The sequence below is a fragment of the Mus pahari genome, chromosome 6 (genome assembly GCF_900095145.1).
Source record: "Mus pahari chromosome 6, PAHARI_EIJ_v1.1, whole genome shotgun sequence".
Taxonomy (NCBI): domain Eukaryota; kingdom Metazoa; phylum Chordata; class Mammalia; order Rodentia; family Muridae; genus Mus; species Mus pahari.
Window position 1 is genome coordinate 77,210,675 of NC_034595.1, and position 18,780 is coordinate 77,229,454.

General features: G+C 52.6%; 2 protein-coding genes across 7 annotated transcripts; one reads left to right on the forward strand and one right to left on the reverse strand.

The window, feature by feature from the left end:
- Nucleotides 1–1,553: 1,553 nt before the first annotated feature.
- Eva1b (eva-1 homolog B) lies at nucleotides 1,554–3,677 on the forward strand. 2 transcript variants are annotated; one of them, XM_021200759.1, is made up of 3 exons: nucleotides 1,554–2,440; nucleotides 2,688–2,849; nucleotides 3,042–3,677. In XM_021200759.1, exons 2-3 carry the CDS (start codon nucleotides 2,783–2,785, stop codon nucleotides 3,467–3,469), a joined length of 495 nt encoding a protein of 164 aa, XP_021056418.1. In that variant the 5' UTR covers nucleotides 1,554–2,440; nucleotides 2,688–2,782; the 3' UTR covers nucleotides 3,470–3,677. The 2 variants fall into 2 exon arrangements, with proteins under 2 accessions (XP_021056418.1, XP_021056417.1); XM_021200758.2 differs by having other exon boundaries at nucleotides 1,818–2,440; nucleotides 2,755–2,849.
- A 707-nt stretch (nucleotides 3,678–4,384) lies between these two features.
- On the reverse strand, nucleotides 4,385–17,526 carry Sh3d21 (SH3 domain containing 21). Of its 5 annotated transcripts, none has more exons than XM_029540423.1 (16): nucleotides 17,417–17,460; nucleotides 17,237–17,313; nucleotides 16,992–17,055; nucleotides 16,643–16,761; nucleotides 16,362–16,452; nucleotides 16,154–16,209; nucleotides 16,021–16,066; nucleotides 15,805–15,905; nucleotides 15,599–15,685; nucleotides 14,701–14,743; nucleotides 6,053–6,146; nucleotides 5,918–5,970; nucleotides 5,738–5,832; nucleotides 4,797–5,587; nucleotides 4,661–4,718; nucleotides 4,388–4,581 (listed from the first exon to the last, which is right to left on the reverse strand). In XM_029540423.1, the coding sequence occupies exons 1-16, from the start codon at nucleotides 17,418–17,420 to the stop codon at nucleotides 4,510–4,512; spliced, it is 1,851 nt and encodes a 616-aa protein (XP_029396283.1). In that variant the 5' UTR covers nucleotides 17,421–17,460; the 3' UTR covers nucleotides 4,388–4,509. The 5 variants fall into 5 exon arrangements, with proteins under 5 accessions (XP_029396286.1, XP_029396283.1, XP_021056180.1 ...); XM_021200521.1 differs by having other exon boundaries at nucleotides 4,397–4,581; nucleotides 17,156–17,313; nucleotides 17,417–17,526; XM_029540425.1 differs by having other exon boundaries at nucleotides 4,397–4,581; nucleotides 4,844–5,587; nucleotides 17,156–17,313.
- Between the last annotated feature and the right edge of the window lie 1,254 nt (nucleotides 17,527–18,780).

Sequence of the window (18,780 nt, forward strand, 5' to 3'; positions counted from 1 at the left end):
ATGTGGTTGCTGGGATTTGAACTCCGGATCTTCGGAAGAGCAGTCGGGTGCTCTTACCCACTGAGCCATCTCACCAGCCCCACTGAGTGGTTTTTTTCACGACAAACTCCTCTATGGGACTCTGGCTCTACACAAGTTCAAATCTGGGCCCTACTACTTGTACCTCTGTGAGCCTACAAGCAAAATACTAAGCCTCGCCCTCCTCTGTCAAATGGGAGCCACATTACAAACTACACAGGAACAGCCCCGAAGACAAAGCTTTCCTCAGTTGCACAGGTCCAAGATCAAGGTTAAAATCATCTTCACTCAAAACTATGTCCACACAGCAACTCCCTTCAGACCACCAGCTCCTCCTCCTCCTCCTCCTCTTCCACCACCACCACCACCACCACCACCATCACCATCACCACCACACCAGACCACTACTTTCCTGAATATCTGGCAACACTGTTCTCTGCTCTCTCTGCTTCCATTCTTTTTTTTTTTTAAAGATTTATTTTATTTATTATATGTAAGTACACTGTAACTGTCTTCAGACACTCCAAAAGAGGGAGTAAGATCTTGTTAAGAATAGTTGTGAGCCACCATGTGGTTGCTGGGATTTGAACTCTGCACCTTTGGAAGAGCAGTTGGGTGCATCTTACCCGCTGAGCCATCTCACCAGCCCTCTGCTTCCATTCTTGCCCTGCTATGGCCAAGCCTATCTTGAGCTGTTTCAGGAGTCTTTCCAATGCATGGCGTGGGTAATGACACTCCCTAACTTAAGCCTCCAGGGGTTTATCAATTCACTTCCAATGAAATTCAAACTCCTTAGTGATCTGCAAAATCTGTGTGGTCTCCAACCAATTACTTTCCCCTCGAACCTCTCATGCTAGCTCTGTTTCTGCAAGCCAGAAACTCCCCTCATGCTCCCATCCTCCCCTTTGATCCTGCCTTAGACACGCTCCCCTGAGATCCTGGTATGGCTGCCCTCTCCTAAGGACTGAGTTCTCACCTGGGGCATCTCTGTGAGTTACCCAATATGTTCTCCATCACATTAATGCATTCCACTACCTTCATGACACCTCATGGCCCCTTGAAGATGCCTGCCTCCCGAGGGCTTGTAACCTCTGACCTCTGCAATTCCATTTTTAAGAGGGAGAAGACAGACATCTCCTGCGGGGTGGGGGTGGGGCTGTGCTAATCCCCCCCTAAAATGCTGAGGCAGCATTATATGCAAATAGTTAAGTACAACGCATGCTTACAGAGCAGACTAAACGGTCACAAAAAATACCCAGGTCTGAGCCAGCTTAGTCCTTTCTCCATCTCCCCTTGACCCCTACTTGAACCCAGGCGGGTTTGGGGGAGTCGGGGTCTGCAGCTTGAACAGGGAAGGGGTTAATGGCCTCCAAGCTTCAGGCAGCGCCTACAGCTATGCCTGCAATTTCCTCTGGCCATTCTTTTCCCTCCTCCTTCCCAAGATTCCCGCCAAGAAGGCCTCCCCCTCACCCCAGCTCCAGCGTAGGGAGGGGAAGGGGGTTGGCCGGGAGAGTAAGCAGAAAGAGGCCAGCTGCAGATCCCCCCAGCGCACTTCTGTCCAAGCCTTGAGCCCAGGTGGGAGCACACGTGTGACTCTGGGCAGGTCCGGCGGGCAAAGCAAGCGAGGCTGTTCCCTAGCGCCGAGGCGCCCGCTGGGGTCTGCAATATGCTGGGACCTGGCTCACCGCCGAGTCCGACAATCATTAACCTTGGGTGACCACAGCAGCTGGACGCACTCAGCCAGGGGCACTGGGAGGAGGGGCTGAGAGATCCTTTCTCCGAGGAAAACCAATAAGGACGCGGGGGTGCCGGCTGCCTCTACTGGGTCTAAGAAGGGCTGGAAGGATGAAGGGGTTTGAACCCGCCCCATCCCAGGAGGAGCCAGGCACAGGAAAGTAGTTTGGAGCCTGCGCGCTAGAGTCAGAGCGTTGTGGGTTCAAATCCTGACCGTGTGGCAAAGGTCTTCAAGATCTTTGACTCGGTTTACTTCATTTGCAAATTGGAGATTTAATGGTAGCCACATTCCACGGTTGGCAGGCTTAAATGAAGGGACGTCTACGGGGAGAGGAAGGGGAGGTAACCTGCCGCCAGGGGCCCCAGGCCTTGGGGATGTTTAGTAACTAATGTTGTTGTTAGTACTGGCGGGGGCGGCCCCTGTGAGCGGCCTCCCCAGCGGCTTCCTGTAGGGGAGCAGGGGCCGCCCCCTCTCCCCTTCCTCCAGGCGCTCTTCCTCCCGCCTCTCCGCCCCGCCCCGCCCCGTCCCTCCTCTTTCCTCGGAGGAAACTTTCCGCCGGCTGGTCCGTCGCGGTGTCCGGCCGCACCGCCGTGCGAACCTGGTAAGGCGGACGGGGCGGCCCGGCCTGGGTGTATGCGGCCACCGGGGAGACGCCACTGCGGGGACGAGGCTGCGGGACGCTGACGGGTGAGCGAGCCGGGCCGGCTGAGGCCCCGCGGGTGGAGGGGTGCAGGAGGGAGGTGGAAGGGGAGCCCGAGGCACCGCCTCGCCCTTCCGTGCGCTGGGCCTCGCCTGGGGACCCCACGAGGGGGCGGAGCGTGTGCGCCCTCTCCGTCGCAGCCGGGGATGGAGAGGCGTCTGCGGGGGAACAAGGACTAGCAGAGTCCAGATCTGCGACCCAGTGAGGCGAACCGCTCCCCCCCACACACCCCAGGGTGGAGGAGTTACGCGAGGAGCGAGCGCCTTGGGCCCTGGAGGATCTGACCTGGGTGACCTCGCAGGCTGACAGGCAAGCTGCATCCCAGCAGCATGGATGCCCCGAGAAGGGACATGGAGCTACTCAGCAACAGCCTGGCAGCCTATGCGCACATCCGAGGTGAGGGCCAGGCCTGGGGGCACGGAGCCCATCCATCATAACCCAGGCAGCCCTCCACTCCCAGCTGCTCACCCTCAGTCCTTGCAGCCCTTCTGTTCCTTGCCCCAAGCCTTGCTAGACCCTGGATCTCTCCCAGATGGGACGACTCCAGCCTGTCAGGGCCCCCTGTGACCTCCGCTTCCTGCTCCCTAGCTAATCCCGAGAGCTTCGGCCTCTACTTCGTGCTTGGCGTCTGCTTCGGCCTGCTGCTGACCCTATGCCTGCTGGTCATCAGCATCTCCTGCGCGCCTCGCTCGCGGCCCCGGACCCCTGCTCCGCGCCGGGACCCTCGGAGCAGCACCCTAGAGCCGGAAGACGAGGACGAGGAGGAGGATGAGGACACCATGACGAGGCTGGGTCCTGATGACACGCTGCAGGGCCAGGAGCTGTCCACAGAACCCGACGGGCCCCTTAGCGTCAATGTCTTCACGTCAGCAGAGGAGCTCGAGCGGGCACAGCGGCTGGAGGAGCGGGAACGAATCCTGCGGGAGATCTGGCGCACTGGGCAGCCAGACCTGCTGGGCAGCGGCACGCTCGGGCCCGGAGCCACGGCCACGCTGGGACGAATGCACTATTACTGACACCCGGTCCCTCAGCGTGGGACCAGAGTACTGGACATAGGACTGCCTCAGGGCCTTCACACTGCCTCTGCCCCCAACTCTCCTTGGTGCTATTGGGCATCGGATCGCCGCCTGCTAAGCACTCTTCATAGGGCAGGTGTGGGTGGGAAAAGAATGCCAGCTCCCACCTTCTCCCGATAATAATGACCAATGAAAGGTAGTCTCTGCGACTCAGTCTCTCACTGGTTACTACTGCTTCCAGCAGGCCCCCAGGCTCCAGCCTTGCAGGGGAGTCCCGGGGCTGTGGGAGTAACTCATTCCTTTTGCGGGTTGCACCCCTCTGGGGGTCCACCTAGTGCACGCTTATGCTCACTTCACAGATCAAAGGAACAGACCCAGACACGCCTCTTGCACACAGGGCGGATACTATGTGCATTCCTCACGGCCTGAACTAGCAGGCGTTTGGACAAAAATGTCACCTAGTCCCTTGCCCTATGACCTGCCCTGGGATGTCATCGTTGCAATCACAGGGAGGCCTAAGGCTCCAACTTTGATGCACATTCTATTAGACTTAGTGACAGGGAGATGCTTCTAGGCTAAAAATCATTCCAAGTGAGTGGGCACAGGAGTCCCTTTGCGCAGAGGCTAATTGGGAGGAGCTGGGCCCAGAGACGGCTGGCTCCACCCCTTTAGCACACAGCTGGGTCCCTGAATCCAGCCCAGAGTCCAGGCCCCTCCACCCTGCCTCTAGCATAGGGCCGGCCTCCGAAGGAGACTACCCCCGCCCCCAACCATCCGGTGGATAAAAATAGCCTTGCACAGGCCTCGAGAATGGTAATGGGAGCCACATGTTGGCCAGATGTGCCCAAGAGAGACTGCCAGGAATGCAGAAGGCGGGGTGCTGGCTGGCCCTGCCCCACAAGGACCAGGCTGGTCTGAGTTCAGGGTTTTTTTTTTTACTTCCATGGAGTTTCTCAAAGTTGTGTGCAAGGACCGGGGTGGCCCAAGCAGGATAGATGTCCCTCCAGGTGGTCGGGTTGAGGTTCGGCCTGAACCTGCTCTCATTCCGTCTGTGTTTCTGTCTGTGTCTGTGCGTGTTTGAAGGATTTCTGGTTCCTCTGCATCATCTGAACCTGGTTGGGAGAGAGGGTCATCATGGACCAGAGCCCCCAGCTACTTCCCTCTGCCCTCCTGCGTCCCCATTCCACCCACCTCTGGTGACAGGAGCTTCTCAGTCTTCAGCTCCTCCCAGACATCCCCCATCTTCTGTCTGTGTACAGGGGGTTCAGGTGAAACGCCAGACCCTTCCCTCCCTCCTCCGCCCCGCCCCGCATTCCTGCCCACTTACTCCAGCTTCAACTCCAGAAGCTCCAGCCGGCTCCGTAGCGACCTCACCTCTTCCTTTAACGATTCCAACACATCCATGCTGTCGTTCTTGCTTTGGGGAGAGGTTAGTGGGGCCGAGGGGTGAAGGGTGGGGGCTTCTCCTGGGCCTGGCATCTGCTCCATAGTGTGTGGCACTTGCGGATTGGAGGGGGTTGACTCTTGGGGAAGCACGTGCTTTTGGGGACCCGCCCCTTCAGAAGGCAGCTTTTTGGGGAGTGCCTTGTTTAGGGTCCTCTCATCTTTGGCTTCCTCCATGGCAGACCCATCCTCAGCCTTGGACTGGGTTGGGAAGGAGCCGTTTGTCTGTCTCAGGTGACAGCAGGACCTCTCTGAGGAGTCAGGCCGTGGGGAGTACTCTCCTGGCACCTGGGTGTCATTTGAGGATGCAGGCCTCTGTGTGGATTCTCCCTGAGGCACGTGCTGGCCCTGATTTTTAAAAGTCATGTGCTCTGGAGTCAAGATCTTTACTAATGCAGGGGCAGTGTCCTCGTGGAGGGCCATCTTCAGGTCAAGGGCTTCATCCTTCGCCGGCTCATTCCCAGAGAGGATGCTCTCAGGAGTGCCAGCCTTGTCCAGAGTGGTATCCTCCGTAGCAGGGCTTTTGTCAGAATCGTGGGCTTTCTTTGGAACGGAGACTTTGTCAGGAGCCGGGATCTTCTCTGGGTCAAGGACCTTATCTGGAAGACGAGTCTTCTCCGGAGCCGCGGTTTTACTCCTGGAGGGACCCTTCCCTGCGCTTTTCTGTTCATCTTCCTGTGTTGATGGTGGGATGGCATCTCAGTTGGAAGCTGGGTACCCCATAGGAGCTTCCTGGTTCCCTTGGGGTATTTTACCCTTCCACAACACACCCGTGGGAGCCATCTCCTCCCAGGAATGCCCGCTCCCGCGTAGCTGGCCCCCCACCTGACTGGATGCAGAATGCTGTTGGGGAGCCTGGGTTCTGGATCCCTTTCTCCCAGGCTGCCTGGGCCCCCCATTGATGCAGCTGCCATTGAAGCCTGTGAGAGAAGAGATTCGGGTACCCACGCTCATCTCTATCCCTCAACACAGCCACCCAACCTTCCACTCATAGGAAGCCCTTACCAGAGTTCCGGGAGGGGCGTTTCTGGCTGTCTCCACTGGGTGTTGAAAGTGTCCTGGAACACATGGGCAACACATGAACCGGGCAGGAGGAGTGTCTCTGCCTCTCCTCCAGCCCCAACGCCCCGCCCTCCTTACTTGGCTCTGCCTGGTGCAGAGGCCGCTGTTGCCAGCTTCTTCACAGTGGGTAGAGATGATTTAGGTATCAGTTTCTTTGTTTCCTTACTAGGAGCTGGGGAGAGAAAGATGACTAGTGTCCCTCTGCCCAAGTCCTGGGCTGTGTGGTGTGCCTTGTGCTGTGCACAGAAGACTCGACAGGGCCGGGCGTGGTGGCGCACACCTTTTTTTTTTTTTTTAATATTTTATTTATTTATTTATGTATGTAAGTACACTGTAGCTGTCTTTAGACACTCCAGAAGAGGGCGTCAGATCTTGTTACGGGTGGTTGTGAGCCACCATGTGGTTGCTGGGATTTGAACTCAGGACCTTTGGAAGAGCAGTCGGGTGCTCTTACCCACTGAGCCATCTCACCAGCCCCAGGCGCACACCTTTAATCCCAGCACTTGGGAGGCAGAGGCAGGCGGATTTCTGAGTTCGAGGCCAGCCTGGTCTACAGAGTGAGTTCCAGGACAGCCAGGGCTGTACAGGGAAACCCTGTCTCGAAAAACAAACAAACAAACAAAAAAAGAAGACTCGACAGGTGACTTGGGAGATCACCTTTAGGGAACTTCGAGGCACCCCATCCGAACGAACACAGCAAGGCAGCAGGAGAGGCTGTGTGTGTGGGAGAGAGCACTCTATGCTGACAGGCTTTGATTCGATGTTTGAAGTTTAGTCCTTCTTTCTTTCTTTCTTTTTTTTTTTTTCTTTTTCTTTTTCTTTTTTTTTTGGTTTTTTTCTTTTTNGAGACAGGGTTTCTCTGTATAGCCCTGGCTATCCTGGAACTCACTCTGTAGACCAGGCTGGCCTCGAACTCAGAAATCCGCCTGCCTCTGCCTCCTGAGCGCTGGGATTAAAGGTGTGCACCACCACGCCTGGTTTAGTCCTTATTTCTTTATGGTCCACCAGCAATCCCCCCCCCCCCCATCTGTAACAAAGCTGTTTTTCCCTAAGACAGGGTCTTACAATGTAGCTCTGCTGTCCTGGAACTCACTATGTAGACCAGGGTGGCCTCAAAATATTCAGAGATCCGCCTGCCTCTGCCTCCCGAGTGCCCCTTGAGAGTAAAGCCTGCACCACGCCCAGCCTGAATCCCCCCCTTCTGACCTCACTTCAGCCTCTACGGCCGTCTCACCCAGTCTGGAAGAGTTTGATCATCAGCAAGCCAACCATGCCCAGTCACATTGCCCCTGAGACCTCAGTCATGTCCACTTGCCCTCGCGCCAGTCATTTCAAAGGCTGACTGGATTACAGAGACTCAGTCTCAAGAACAGAAACCAAGTTCCTCCCGGAGAGCCACCAGCAGCTGCAACATAGCATCCAGGTGCAGGCTCCAGCTTCCCAGACCCTGGCCCCGAGCCTTCCCCATTTCTGTTGTTCTCAAGTCCCACTTTGCAAGGATAAGACAAGAACTGTCACTCACCTTTCTCAATCCTTGTGCTTCTAAAAAATTCAGCAAGAGAGCTAGGTAGATGGCTCAGGGGATAAGGGTACAATTCTAGAGGACTTGGGTTCAAGTCTCAGCACCCACATGGCTGCTAGCCACTGTGGGTTTGCCACTCAACTCCACAGATTGCTCTTGCAGAGGACACAAGTTCAGTTCCCAGCACCGACCTGAGGGGAGGGGCATCTCCTAACCTCCAGCACTCTTAACTCTAGGGTGATCCAAGGCTTTGTGGGTACGAGTATCACACAAGAGATACCCAAGAAAATGTGTATGTGCACACGTGCATGCGCATATGTGTATAGGAGTGGTTGCTTTTTAGCTTCCACACTCTCCAGAGAGGGTCTCTACATAGCCCTGGCTGTTCTATAACTGTGTAGATGAGGCTGGCCTCAAAGTCACAGAGATCCACCTTCTTATGCTTCTCAAGTGCTGGGATTAAAGGTGTGTATACCACACCCACATATACATACATATATACATACACACATACTATATATCTATACACACAGAGATATAGATATCAAACAGGGTCTCATAGTTACCCAGGTAGGGCTCGGGTGACCTCCTGACCCCTATTAAAGTAGCAGCCACTACAGGTGTGACCTCCACAGTCAGCAACAGACTTTTTTTTTTTCTTTTTCTTTTTAAGACAAGGTTTCTCTGTGAAGACCTGGCTGTCCTGGAACTCACTCTGTAGACCAGGCTGGCCCTCAAACTCACAAGAGATCCATCTGCCTCTGCCTCCTGAGTGCTGGGATTAAAAGTGTGTGCCACCACTCAGCAATTCTTAATTTTAAAGTAACGTGCTAAATATCTGTGTGTATTCTGATGTGCATACATGGGAATTTATTTGCCTAGGTGTAGGAGGGTAGAGGACAACTCGGGGAAGTCATTTCTCCCCTTCCGCCATGTCAGAAACAGAGATTAAAGCCAAGGCCATCAGCCTAGTTAAGCCACCAGCCCTACATTGTACAGTCTTAGGTGATCCGGGTGCTGGTAACCTCAGCCCCTGGAGGTAGAGCTAGTTAGAATGTTGGGAGTTCAAGGCCAGCCTGGCTATGCTATAACACCTTGTCTCAAAATAAGTATTCAAAAAAATCCCAAACACAATGGTCACAGCAGGCCACATAAAGGTGACAATGACATTGGCAGGAGCTCTGAAGGCAGCCACATACACAGTGGCATCCACAGACAAAGTCATTCCAACGCATGCACACACACTGACATAAGTCCACTGACCGCATGCTCTGGTAAGTACAGGCTCTGATCGCCAGCTTCTTGCTAGTGGCATAACTCAGGCAGGTGAACCCTGTACCACCGTGCTCTCATCTGCGAGACCTGGAGGGCAGCATGCACTGTGCAGTACACAGCGGTGTGCTGAGGCCTGAGTGACTCAACACCTATGTGTCCAGCTGCCTGCCATGCAGAACTCCATATAGTTAACCCTGAATGCTGCTGCTTATTATTTGGCTAAGGGCCCTCCCACTAGATAGCAATCACATACTCCTTAGGATGGTTTTCCTAAAAGAGGAAAAGAGGCTAGGAGAGGGGCCGGAGAGATGGCTCAGGAGTTAAGAGCTCTGGCTGCTCTTCCAGAGGACCTGGGTTTGATTCCCAGCACCCTCTTCTGGCCTCATGCACCAGACACAAACACGGTGCAGAAATATACACGCAAATAAAACACTTGCATACATAAAATCACTGAAGTAATTGAAAAAGAGACAGTAGACATGCACAGATAGAGCGGGGCACCTTTAACTCCAGCACTTGGGAGGCAGGGGCAGGTGGATCTCTGAGTTCGAGGCCACCCTGGTCTACAGAGCAAGTCCCAGGACAGCCAGAGCTATATTGAGACCCTGTCATGGAAAAAAAAAAAAAAAAGTCCATAAATAGAGAACTAAGGTCAGAAAGTGGCATCCTGCTTTCGTTTCTGTCACTGTGATAAATGCCTTGATAAAGAACACAAACACGGGGGAAGGGCTTGTTCAATTTCCCATTCCAGGTTACAGTTTATTACTGCAAGGAAGTTAAAGCAGGAAACATCAATCCGCAGACAAGAGCAGAGAGAAAATAAACACAGAGATGCTTCTTGCTGTCAGCCAGCTCTGTGTTCTTATGCTGTTCCGGGCTCCCATGCCTAGGAACAGCATTATCCACAATGCACTGGGTCTTTCTATGTCAATGAACAATGAAGACCCGGCACAGGTAGGAAATGGGTAACACTGCTCTGGCTTCTGAGCTTGGGGCCAGTGATGTGGGGCAGGGTCCCGGGCTCTGTTCCCTTGGCTTAACAACACAGGCTGCAAGCTTAGTCACCTCATGTCACCTTTCCTTGAGATAGCCAGGTGGCTGGGGGGAGTTGGTGTCCTCTGGCTGCTGGCAGAAACGAAATCAAATCCTACTCACTGGAAGTCTTTCTTTCCTAAGGCCTGCAAGGTTCCCACAGCTAAGATGAAGTCATAAGCCCATAAAGGAAGGAAACACACACACAGAGGTGCACATACACCGAGGCAGCCCACCATGAGCAGAGGCACACACACAGAGGCAGCCCACCGTGAGCAGAGGTGCACACACACACAAAGGCACACACAGAGCAGAAGCACGCACACACACACAGAGCAGAGCACACACACAGAGGCAGCCCACCGTGAGCAGAGGCATACACACACACAGAGCAGAGCACACACAGAGGCAGCCCACCGTGAGCAGAGGCGCACACACAGAGGCAGCTCTCCATGAGCAGAGGCACACATGCACACAGAGGCACACACACACACACACACACACACACAGACACACACAAAGGCAGTCCACCGTAAGCAGAGTCCGCAGGCCCAGCTCAACACACACTGAAATAAATCATCAGGTAAAGTATGTACAAGTGACAAAGGGGCTGTCAGGAAGAGTCAGCAAAGCAAAGCAAACAAAAAGACGGACTACAGAAGACAGCATTCCTGGAAAAATACACAGTGCAAGCCCATGACCAGCTTGTGTATAGACAGATTTATGCACACATCATACGCATTAAACAGCAGAGTAAACACAGCTAGAAGCTAGAGAGAGAATTACTAAAAGAGAAGTCAAGGAGCGGGAAGGCTGGGGGGACAGGAGTGGGGGCAGGGAGGGGGAAGATGGCAGACAATCCAACCAATATTCTCAGTGAAGTAGTACCTAAGTCCTCTCCCAGAGAGGCAGCTAAGAGGAAAAGACAAAGAGAACATATCCGTGTTCCAGACACTATCCAGGGCGTAACTGGAGAAGTCTGTGCTTGATAATGTTCCTTCCTAGAGTGCATCCCTTCCCCTGGCTTGGTCCACAGAATGGATATGCAGTGCAAGGGGGAGGGGTGGGGCGGGGCGTGAGAAACAGCAACTTCACAGCAGCGAAGACAGCTGCTCATGTGACGCCCCAAACACAACCAACACAAGAGTAGATATATGGCACACTTCACCGGAACACAAAACTATGCATCAGAGGACAACTTTAACAAAGGATGACTGGGGGCTGGAGAGATGGATCAGCAGTTATGGGCACCAGCAGCTCTGCCAGAGGCCAAGGCTTCAATTCCCAACATCTCCATGGTGGCTCACAATCTCCTGTAACTCCAGTTCCAGGGGAAACCACACGCCCTCTTGTGGTCTCCAGAGGTACTGCATGCATGTGCTGCGCAGATACACAGGCAGACAAGATACCAGCCCAGCATGCTGGGAGACAGAGGCAGGAGGATCTCTGTGAATTCGAGGCCAGCCTGGTTCTACAGAGCAAGTTCCAGGACAGCCAGGGCTACACAGTGAGGCCCAGTCTCAGAAGAAGAATGACAATAAAATGAAAAGACATTTCACTGGCTAGGAAAACGTTTTACACGAGGATAGATGTATTTATCACAGTCACCATCACATCATCACCATCATCACCATTATCACCACCATCATCATCTTTGGTGTTCTGGAGGTTGAAGCTAAGGCCTGCCTCGTGCTTGCCAGGCAAGGGCTCTATCACATGGCTATAGCTCCAGCTACCGCCTCACCTAGAACATAAAGAGCTCCTGTAACTCAGCAGTAAAGAACATAGTCCAACTGGACAGAGCCGGAAAACACGTGGAAAACTTTCTCCAAAGGAACACAAAGCAAAACCACAAGATGCCCTCCCATCTGCCTGTGTGGTTCGAATGAAGACATTAACAAGGACAGGGGAGATTGTGGGGAATCTAAGATCTCCAGGCACTGTTGGGGGAGGGCAGGAGGACCATGAGTTCAAGGCTAGCCTGGCCTATGTGAGACCCTGTCTCAAAGATTCAAAGACTAGGGATGTAGCTCTGGTCAGAGCACTTGTTGAGCATGCGCAAAGATCCTCTTAGCCAGGTGGTGATGGCACGCACCTTTAATCCCAGCACTTGGGAGGCAGAGGTTGGATCTCTGTGAGTTTGAGGCCAGCCTAGTCTACAAATTGAGTTCCAGGACAGCCAGGGCTACATAAAGAAACCTTGTCTCCAGAGGAAAAAAAAAGTTGAACATTCTATCACTTCTATGTTTTCTGGCTATGATCAGGTGCAAGGCTGAACGCTCAGGGCTGGGGAGCTAGGACACTGGTCAAGAGCACTGGCTGTTCTTCCAGAGGACCTTGTACAGTTTCTAACATGCACCTAGTGGTTCACAACCATTGTAACTACAGTAGCAGGGGCTCTGATGCCCTCTTATGGCCTCTGTGGGCACTGCATGCATGTGTCACACAGACATACATTTGGTGTAAAACTAAGTACAGAGTCAGGTTTTCAAATACTAGATATGGCCATTTAGGGTCATCGTCCCAACTTATAAAATCTTACCTTATCAATTTTTTCTATCCAAGAATTGTATTTTACTTGATATACTTTGGTTTTGCTTATTACACAACAGCTTTGTATTGCTATTATTTGAGATAAATATACAAAGTTTATTATATGTGGAAGCAAAGAATATCAAGTGGATACTCTGTTCAGAGTCCTTGGATGTGGACTTTGACATCTTTTACAAAGTTTCTAGGCGCTTGTCCTTTATCCAGGAGTCCGACAGAACAAACAGCCAACTAACTATAGTGGCCTTATGAGAGCTCTGTCTGATACATGGTCCAGCTGGTTGTACAGTTGCATGTAGCTCATGTTCATACCGATGGAAACATCACATAGTGTTCTTGCAGAGGACTTAGGCTTGGGTCCCAGCACCAACATGCTGTCTTAAGCTATCTATAGCTCCAGTTCCAGTGGATCCAGTGCCCTTTTTGGCCACCAAAGGGACCAGGTACATAGGTGACCCAGACATACATGAGGTAAGACAGTCATACACATAAAATAAAAATAGACAAGTCTACAAAAAAAGCTTCTGTCCATGTAACTGTCTCTTAATGTTCCCCACAAAGTTGTACAGTTACTACCCCCGTGTTCTAGATCTTTGCCAACTAGTACGTTTTACCACGACCCCTTGGATGAACCCTCTTCTGAGACAATCTAACTGCTGTTCACCCTTCTGTCAGCCTTGAAGCAGTAACAGAGGGAGGCTCCCAGACTCCTGTATGTCATTTGGGTGACCTCTAAACCGGGGCTGGACATGGTTTTGGGGCCTAGAACTAAAACAGCTGGACAGCCTTGTAGACATCAGTTAACAGAGCAACATCTCTGCAAAGAGCCTTAATGGGTGTTCTGCTCAGCCTCAGCTCCCTGGCTGCTACAGGAAGACATCTCAGCCCTCTTCCCGCAAGGATGCTGCGTCCACACCAGCAAACCCTAGCGGGTATAAGATGGAGCCCAGAGACAGGGACCAGGAAAAACCCAAGCACAAGCCTCCTCCTGTGTGTGGGCTTCTGACTTCTCCCCTCCTTCACCACTCCCTTTGAATTCCTCCTTCTTCTCATCCCATGCTTTTACTCAGTGGCTTTCACCCTATGCTCAAACTTCTATGTGAACTCCCCAAAGAGCTCTCTGTAACAGCTTCGTTTGTTCCCAACACAGCTGAAAACAAAAACAAAAACAAACAACAACAACAACAACAAAAACCCAGCATCTAAAAAGCTGTGCAGAAACCCTGGCTAAAAGGGACCTTCATCCCTTCCCCTCAGGCCAGCAGATACAGTTCTTTCCAGTTTTCTCTTGTTCCCTTTCCCTGAGGCTGGGAAGCTCCCTGCTACTGGTGAGAGCCCATTTGGATGCAGCAGTCCTGGCGATGGGACCAGCTCCCCCCCCCCCAACTCTGAATCCATTCCATGCCCACTTCCTCTCTGAGAAGTGCTCTGTCTCTCCCACCTCAGCTCTTCCCATCCTCAACAGTCCCAGAAAATCTCTCAGTCCCACTCTGTAACCAACTGGTCTGCTTCTGGCTCCCTGAGAATCGTTTTCCGAGTCTCTTCAGAAATGCCAACTGGCAGTTGCCCAATCCGTGATGAGCAAGTTAAGATTCCCCTGGTGTTGCGAGACCAGAGGACACCCCTCTTCAGTGGACCCAGAGTACCCCCTCCAACAAAGACCCTTGCTGTGGATAAACATGGTCCTGGGGGCTGGAGAAATGGCTCACTGTTTAAGAGCACAGATCCAGAGGACCCGGGTTCAATTCTTAGCACCTACAAGGCAGCTCACAACTGTCTGTAAATCCTGTTCCAGGGGACCCAACACCCTTATACAGACATACATACAGTCAAAACCACCAATGCACATAAAATTAAAAATAAATGATGAAATAAGCCCTGTGGTCCTGCATAATCTCTTTTTCTCTACCTTCTGTCTTTCTACAGCTGCCTTTTAAATAATCTAACAACAGCAAGCAGCTTCCTCACCGAGCCATCTCTTCACCCCAGAATTTATCCTTAGGGACTTCGAAGTTTAGATCTAGAGCTACAGTATGGCTCAGTGGTAGAGCAATTGCCTTCTTTGTGTAAAGCTCTGGGTTTGATCCTTATTGTCACCACTACCACCAGGCATACCCCCAGGGACTCTGCGACAGTCACAACCCCAAGAGCCCTATAGCATATGAACATGATCTGACTCACACAGGACTCACACAGTTCTTACAAGGGCCTTGATCCTTCCCTCCTCCAGGGGGGGAAGGTCCTATGGTGTATTGGACCATTGGGGGACTACAAGTGTTTATGTTCAACTAGAAACGATAGATCGCCCATAGAACAGCCCCTCCACCCCATGCTCCCAGGTACCCACCTGATTCCCGAGATATAATTTTCCGAGGGATCAGCTTCCTGATCTAGACAAAAAAAGAAATATTAGACTCCAAGGACAAGTGCCAACAGTTCTAAGTCCAGTCTCATCTTAGGGGTGACCCTATAGCTGGGTTCAAGGAGTTCCATAACCCCTGCTGTTTCGGTGTGTGTGTGTGTGTGTGTGTGTGTGTGTGTGTGTGGTGTGTGTGGTGTGTGTGTGTACATAAAATGGGTATACTCATGTAAACAGGAGGTTGATAATAGGAAATCTTTTTTGATCCCTCTTCTAATTCTTTTTTCTTTTCTTTTCTTTTCTTTCTTTCCTTCTTTTTTTTTTTTTTTTGGTTTTTCATGACATGGTTTCTCTGTGTAGCCCTGGAAGTCCTGGTACTCTCTGTAGACTAGGTTGATCTTGAACTCAGAGATTCACCTGCCTCTGCCTCCTGAGTGCTGGGATTAAAGGCCACCACACCCCATTTTCTACCACTCTCCCAATCAAACATAGCTCACTGGTATGGTCTGTTTTGCCCAGAGACACAGAGGAGCTGCCACACCCATTTGTCATTTTTATGGGCTCTGGGGCCCTGTCTGAAGAAGCACCTTAACCCGGAGCCATATCTCCTCAGCCTATCCCTAGATGTTTTGAGAGTATTTTTGTGTCCCAGCAAATCCATGATCCCCGATTTTTCTTTTTCCTACTCTTCTGAGACAGGGTTTCTCTATGTAACTCTGGTTCTCCTGAACTTGCTCTATAGACCAGGCTGGCCTCAAACTCAGGGATTTGCTGGTCTCTGTGTCCTGAATGCTGGGACTAAAGGCATGTAACACCATGTGCGGTTTCCCGATTTTTAAAAAAATAGTCTTTCCTCTCTCCTCCCCACATCTGGTTCCATACTCACTGGGGGCGGTGGGATGACAAAGTTGTCGGGGAAAACTCCTCTTCTGCCTTGGCATTCTCCTTCCCACCAGCCCTTATCCTCGGTAGTCTGGATGGGAAACAAGCCGGAGGGGGGGGGGGTGTGTGGGTGTGGGTGTGAGCATCGCTCAAGTTCTCCTTGCCTGGGCCCCACTCCTTACTCTTCTACACTCCCTAATCCTCTCATACCTTTCTCAGAACTTTCACCAGGTCCCCCTTCTGCAGTGCCAGCTCATCCGGGGCCTCAGGTTGGTAGTCAAATAGGACCCTGCAGGTCTCAGGGCAGGAGACTAAAAGAAGGTCACTCTAGTGTGTAGCCCTTCCCTCCTCAGCCAGTGACTCCCTCCAACAACCTAGCCAGTTCACCTCCCACATTGACCTGGTACTGAGGGAGGGAGGGCTCACCTGTCCTCAGGTAATCTGGAGGGCTGTCATAGGTCAAGTTGCTCAACTAATGGGGGCAGAGAAAGTGGGGAATAAGACGAGTCTCAAGCCATTTTAAGAATTTGCTAGCTGTGCCTGCCACGACTCAATTTACCTTAGGAGGCCTCTGTGAATTAGGGGTAATTGGCTGCATGTCTGTATGTCCAAGGCCTGCAGAGGAACAATGGACAGTGTTAGGGAGGTGCTCATTTAGCTAGGTCAAGGGATAGGGCCAAAGGGGTCATGAGGTCAGGAGGGTCACTGGGAAGATCACTGAAGATTGCTGCGTCTCGTCCCAGGGGATCACAGGGTCACGGTCTCACTTGGGGGCCCACTGTCCAGCAATTCCACAAAGTTGGATGGGAAGGCTCCCAATTGCCCGTTCCGCTCTCCCAGCCACCAGCCGTCCTCAATCTGGGGAGGGGGAAGGATGCAGGAGCATCTGGTTCTGCCCTAGAGTAACTGAGGTGTCCATCCTTGGTTCTACCAAGGACTACATCCTCCCCAGTTGCCTCCCTTCCCATCGCCCCCACCCTTACTTCACTCTCTTCTGTGTGAACAGCCGCCCCGGCTTCTCCCCAAGTCCCCCCCAGGACCCCCTTACCTCCTTTATCACTTCCAAAATCTCCCCAGTTCGAAGCATCAGCTCGTCTGCCTGCTCTGGGCTGTAGTTGAAGATCACTTTGCACCATCTTTGGGGGTCCCGAGAGTTGATGGGGTGGCCTAGGCCAGACAAGCAGAGAAGCAGCTCTGAGCAGGGAGCCCCGTCTGCAGCACTGGGGAAGAGGTGGACCCCAGAACTCACTCTAGTAGCTTCAGGCCCCGCCCTCGAGCGGAGCATTGTACTTCGAGCCAATCAGGGGGCTGCAAAATAGCCGCGGGTGCCCCACCCACAGCCGTCACGCTCCACGCGGGCAGTGAGCCCCCACCCACCGGCCCAGCGCCCGACTCACCGCGACGACGGCGCGGAAAGCGCGGTCTGGACTCGGTGACGCCCCACAGGGCCTCGGGAATCTCCTGGGAAAATCACATAGGGGCGGCACTCAGTACAAGGCCCGAGGCTGAGGCCAGGGCCGCTCCTGCTCCCCCGCGCGGCCATACCCGCACCAGGCCTCACCTGCACCAGGCGCTTGGGGAAGCGACCGCGGCGGCCCCGCAACTCCCCCAGCAGCCAGCCCCGAGCGGGCCCCGCGCACACCTGCCGGATCACGTCCCCCGGAGCCAGACTCAGCTCGTCCTCCGTCTGCGCACGGTATCTGGCCAGGACCAGGACCTCTGCGGGAGGAAGCGGGCTAAGAAAGGCTGTGGGGACGTCCGTGGACTTTGCCCTTCGTTAAGTGACGTGCAGAAGAACCCACCCCGAACCCCACACACATACCCATGACTTCTGGGGCGCCCTGCGCAGCCTGACTGTCAGCTGGGTATTGGGTGCTCGGAGGGCGGGCAAAGCCGCCAGGCCTTAGATTGGATGTGGATGAGGCGGAGACTCGAGTCATAGGTCAGGATCCAGGTAGTAGGAGTGGGCGGCCTGGCTCAGCAGGTTGGGCCCCAATTCTTGGAGGAGTCCAGGGTCTCAGCCTAGGGCTGAGCTTCCCCAAGAAGCTCTACTTTAGCCAAGTCTCCCAACCTAGGCCAGACTCTATGTCTTTTATACATTTCCTGGCCCACCCTCTTCTTCTGGCTTGCAAGTTCTTAGCTGCAGGGGAAGGTGGAAGAGGTACATACCAGGGTGGGGCCATTCCTGGGAAAGTGGCCGCAGATGAGATACTGGCTGTCTCTGAAGCTATGGTGGCTATATTCCAAACCCCACTGATGAAGCTTTGACTCATTTGGGGGCCTAGTGGGATTGCTGATAACTACTGCAGATTTTCCTTGGGGAAAGGCAGCAATAACCAACTTTTAATAAGGGCTGGCAAGAGTCTGAAGGTTAGGGTCCACCCGCAGTTTAGCAGCTGGGCTAGGCTGGCCTCTTCCTTGTGGGTAAACATACAAAGGCCGAGCCAGCTGACTGCAGCCTTGACCCCTGCCTCAGCACGAAGGAAGCCAAAGTCCTGGCTTCTGGCATGGTAGTTAGGTTTGGTTCTTGGAGGTGTCAAAAGCACAGAATGCAACGACTCCACTGAGAACAAGAGGTATTTCTTCCCAGAGACGGAAGATTATGGTATACAGAACTTCTATGGGACCTATTACCCCAGGGTCACTCACGCAAGCAACAAACAGAGTCCAGTTACATCTGCCACTTCATTTATTGTTTTTATTTGCAGGAGGAGTTGAAACAAAAATTTAAGGGTGTTTTTTTTTTCTCCCCTAAACATGAATCATTCAAGTAAAACCAACATAACTATTGAAATTAGCAAAGTAAAGGGAAGTATGCACAACAACCCAAGAGCGAAGGCTGGGGAGGGAGGAGGGTGCAGTCGGCATCCAACAGATGCGCGCGCGCGTGTAAGGCAGCGGTTCACCTGCTAGGGACTGCGGCCCCGGAAGGCAAGCACAAGGACCCTTTAATGAGGATGCCCTCCAACATCTGAAAATGTTTCAACCCAAAAGGTAAGGTTAAAGAGAAAAAAAGGAAAAACCCAAAAACACACAACCCCACAGACCACCCAGCCATAACCACCATCCTTAATCATAGGCGTTTCATTTTATAAAAAGATTAATAAAAAATATTGAAAAAATTATTTTCTCATCTTGTATTTGTAAAGATAATAGAATTCAGAAGTTTCTTAGAAAACCGTCCAG

Bases quoted from the DNA above. Each gene is read 5' to 3' on its own strand.
- Eva1b (XM_021200759.1), top strand. From the start codon at position 2,783: ATGGATGCCCCGAGAAGGGACATGGAGCTACTCAGCAACAGCCTGGCA. The intron at 2,850-3,041 runs GTGAGGGCCAGG...CCTGCTCCCTAG, and splicing joins AGCCTATGCGCACATCCGAG to CTAATCCCGAGAGCTTCGGC.
- Sh3d21 (XM_021200521.1), bottom strand. The intron at 16,762-16,991 runs GTGAGTCGGGCG...TGTCTGGCCTAG, and splicing joins CTTTCCGCGCCGTCGTCGCG to GCCACCCCATCAACTCTCGG. The intron at 16,453-16,642 runs GTAAGGGGGTCC...CCCCCTCCCCAG, and splicing joins TTTTGGAAGTGATAAAGGAG to ATTGAGGACGGCTGGTGGCT.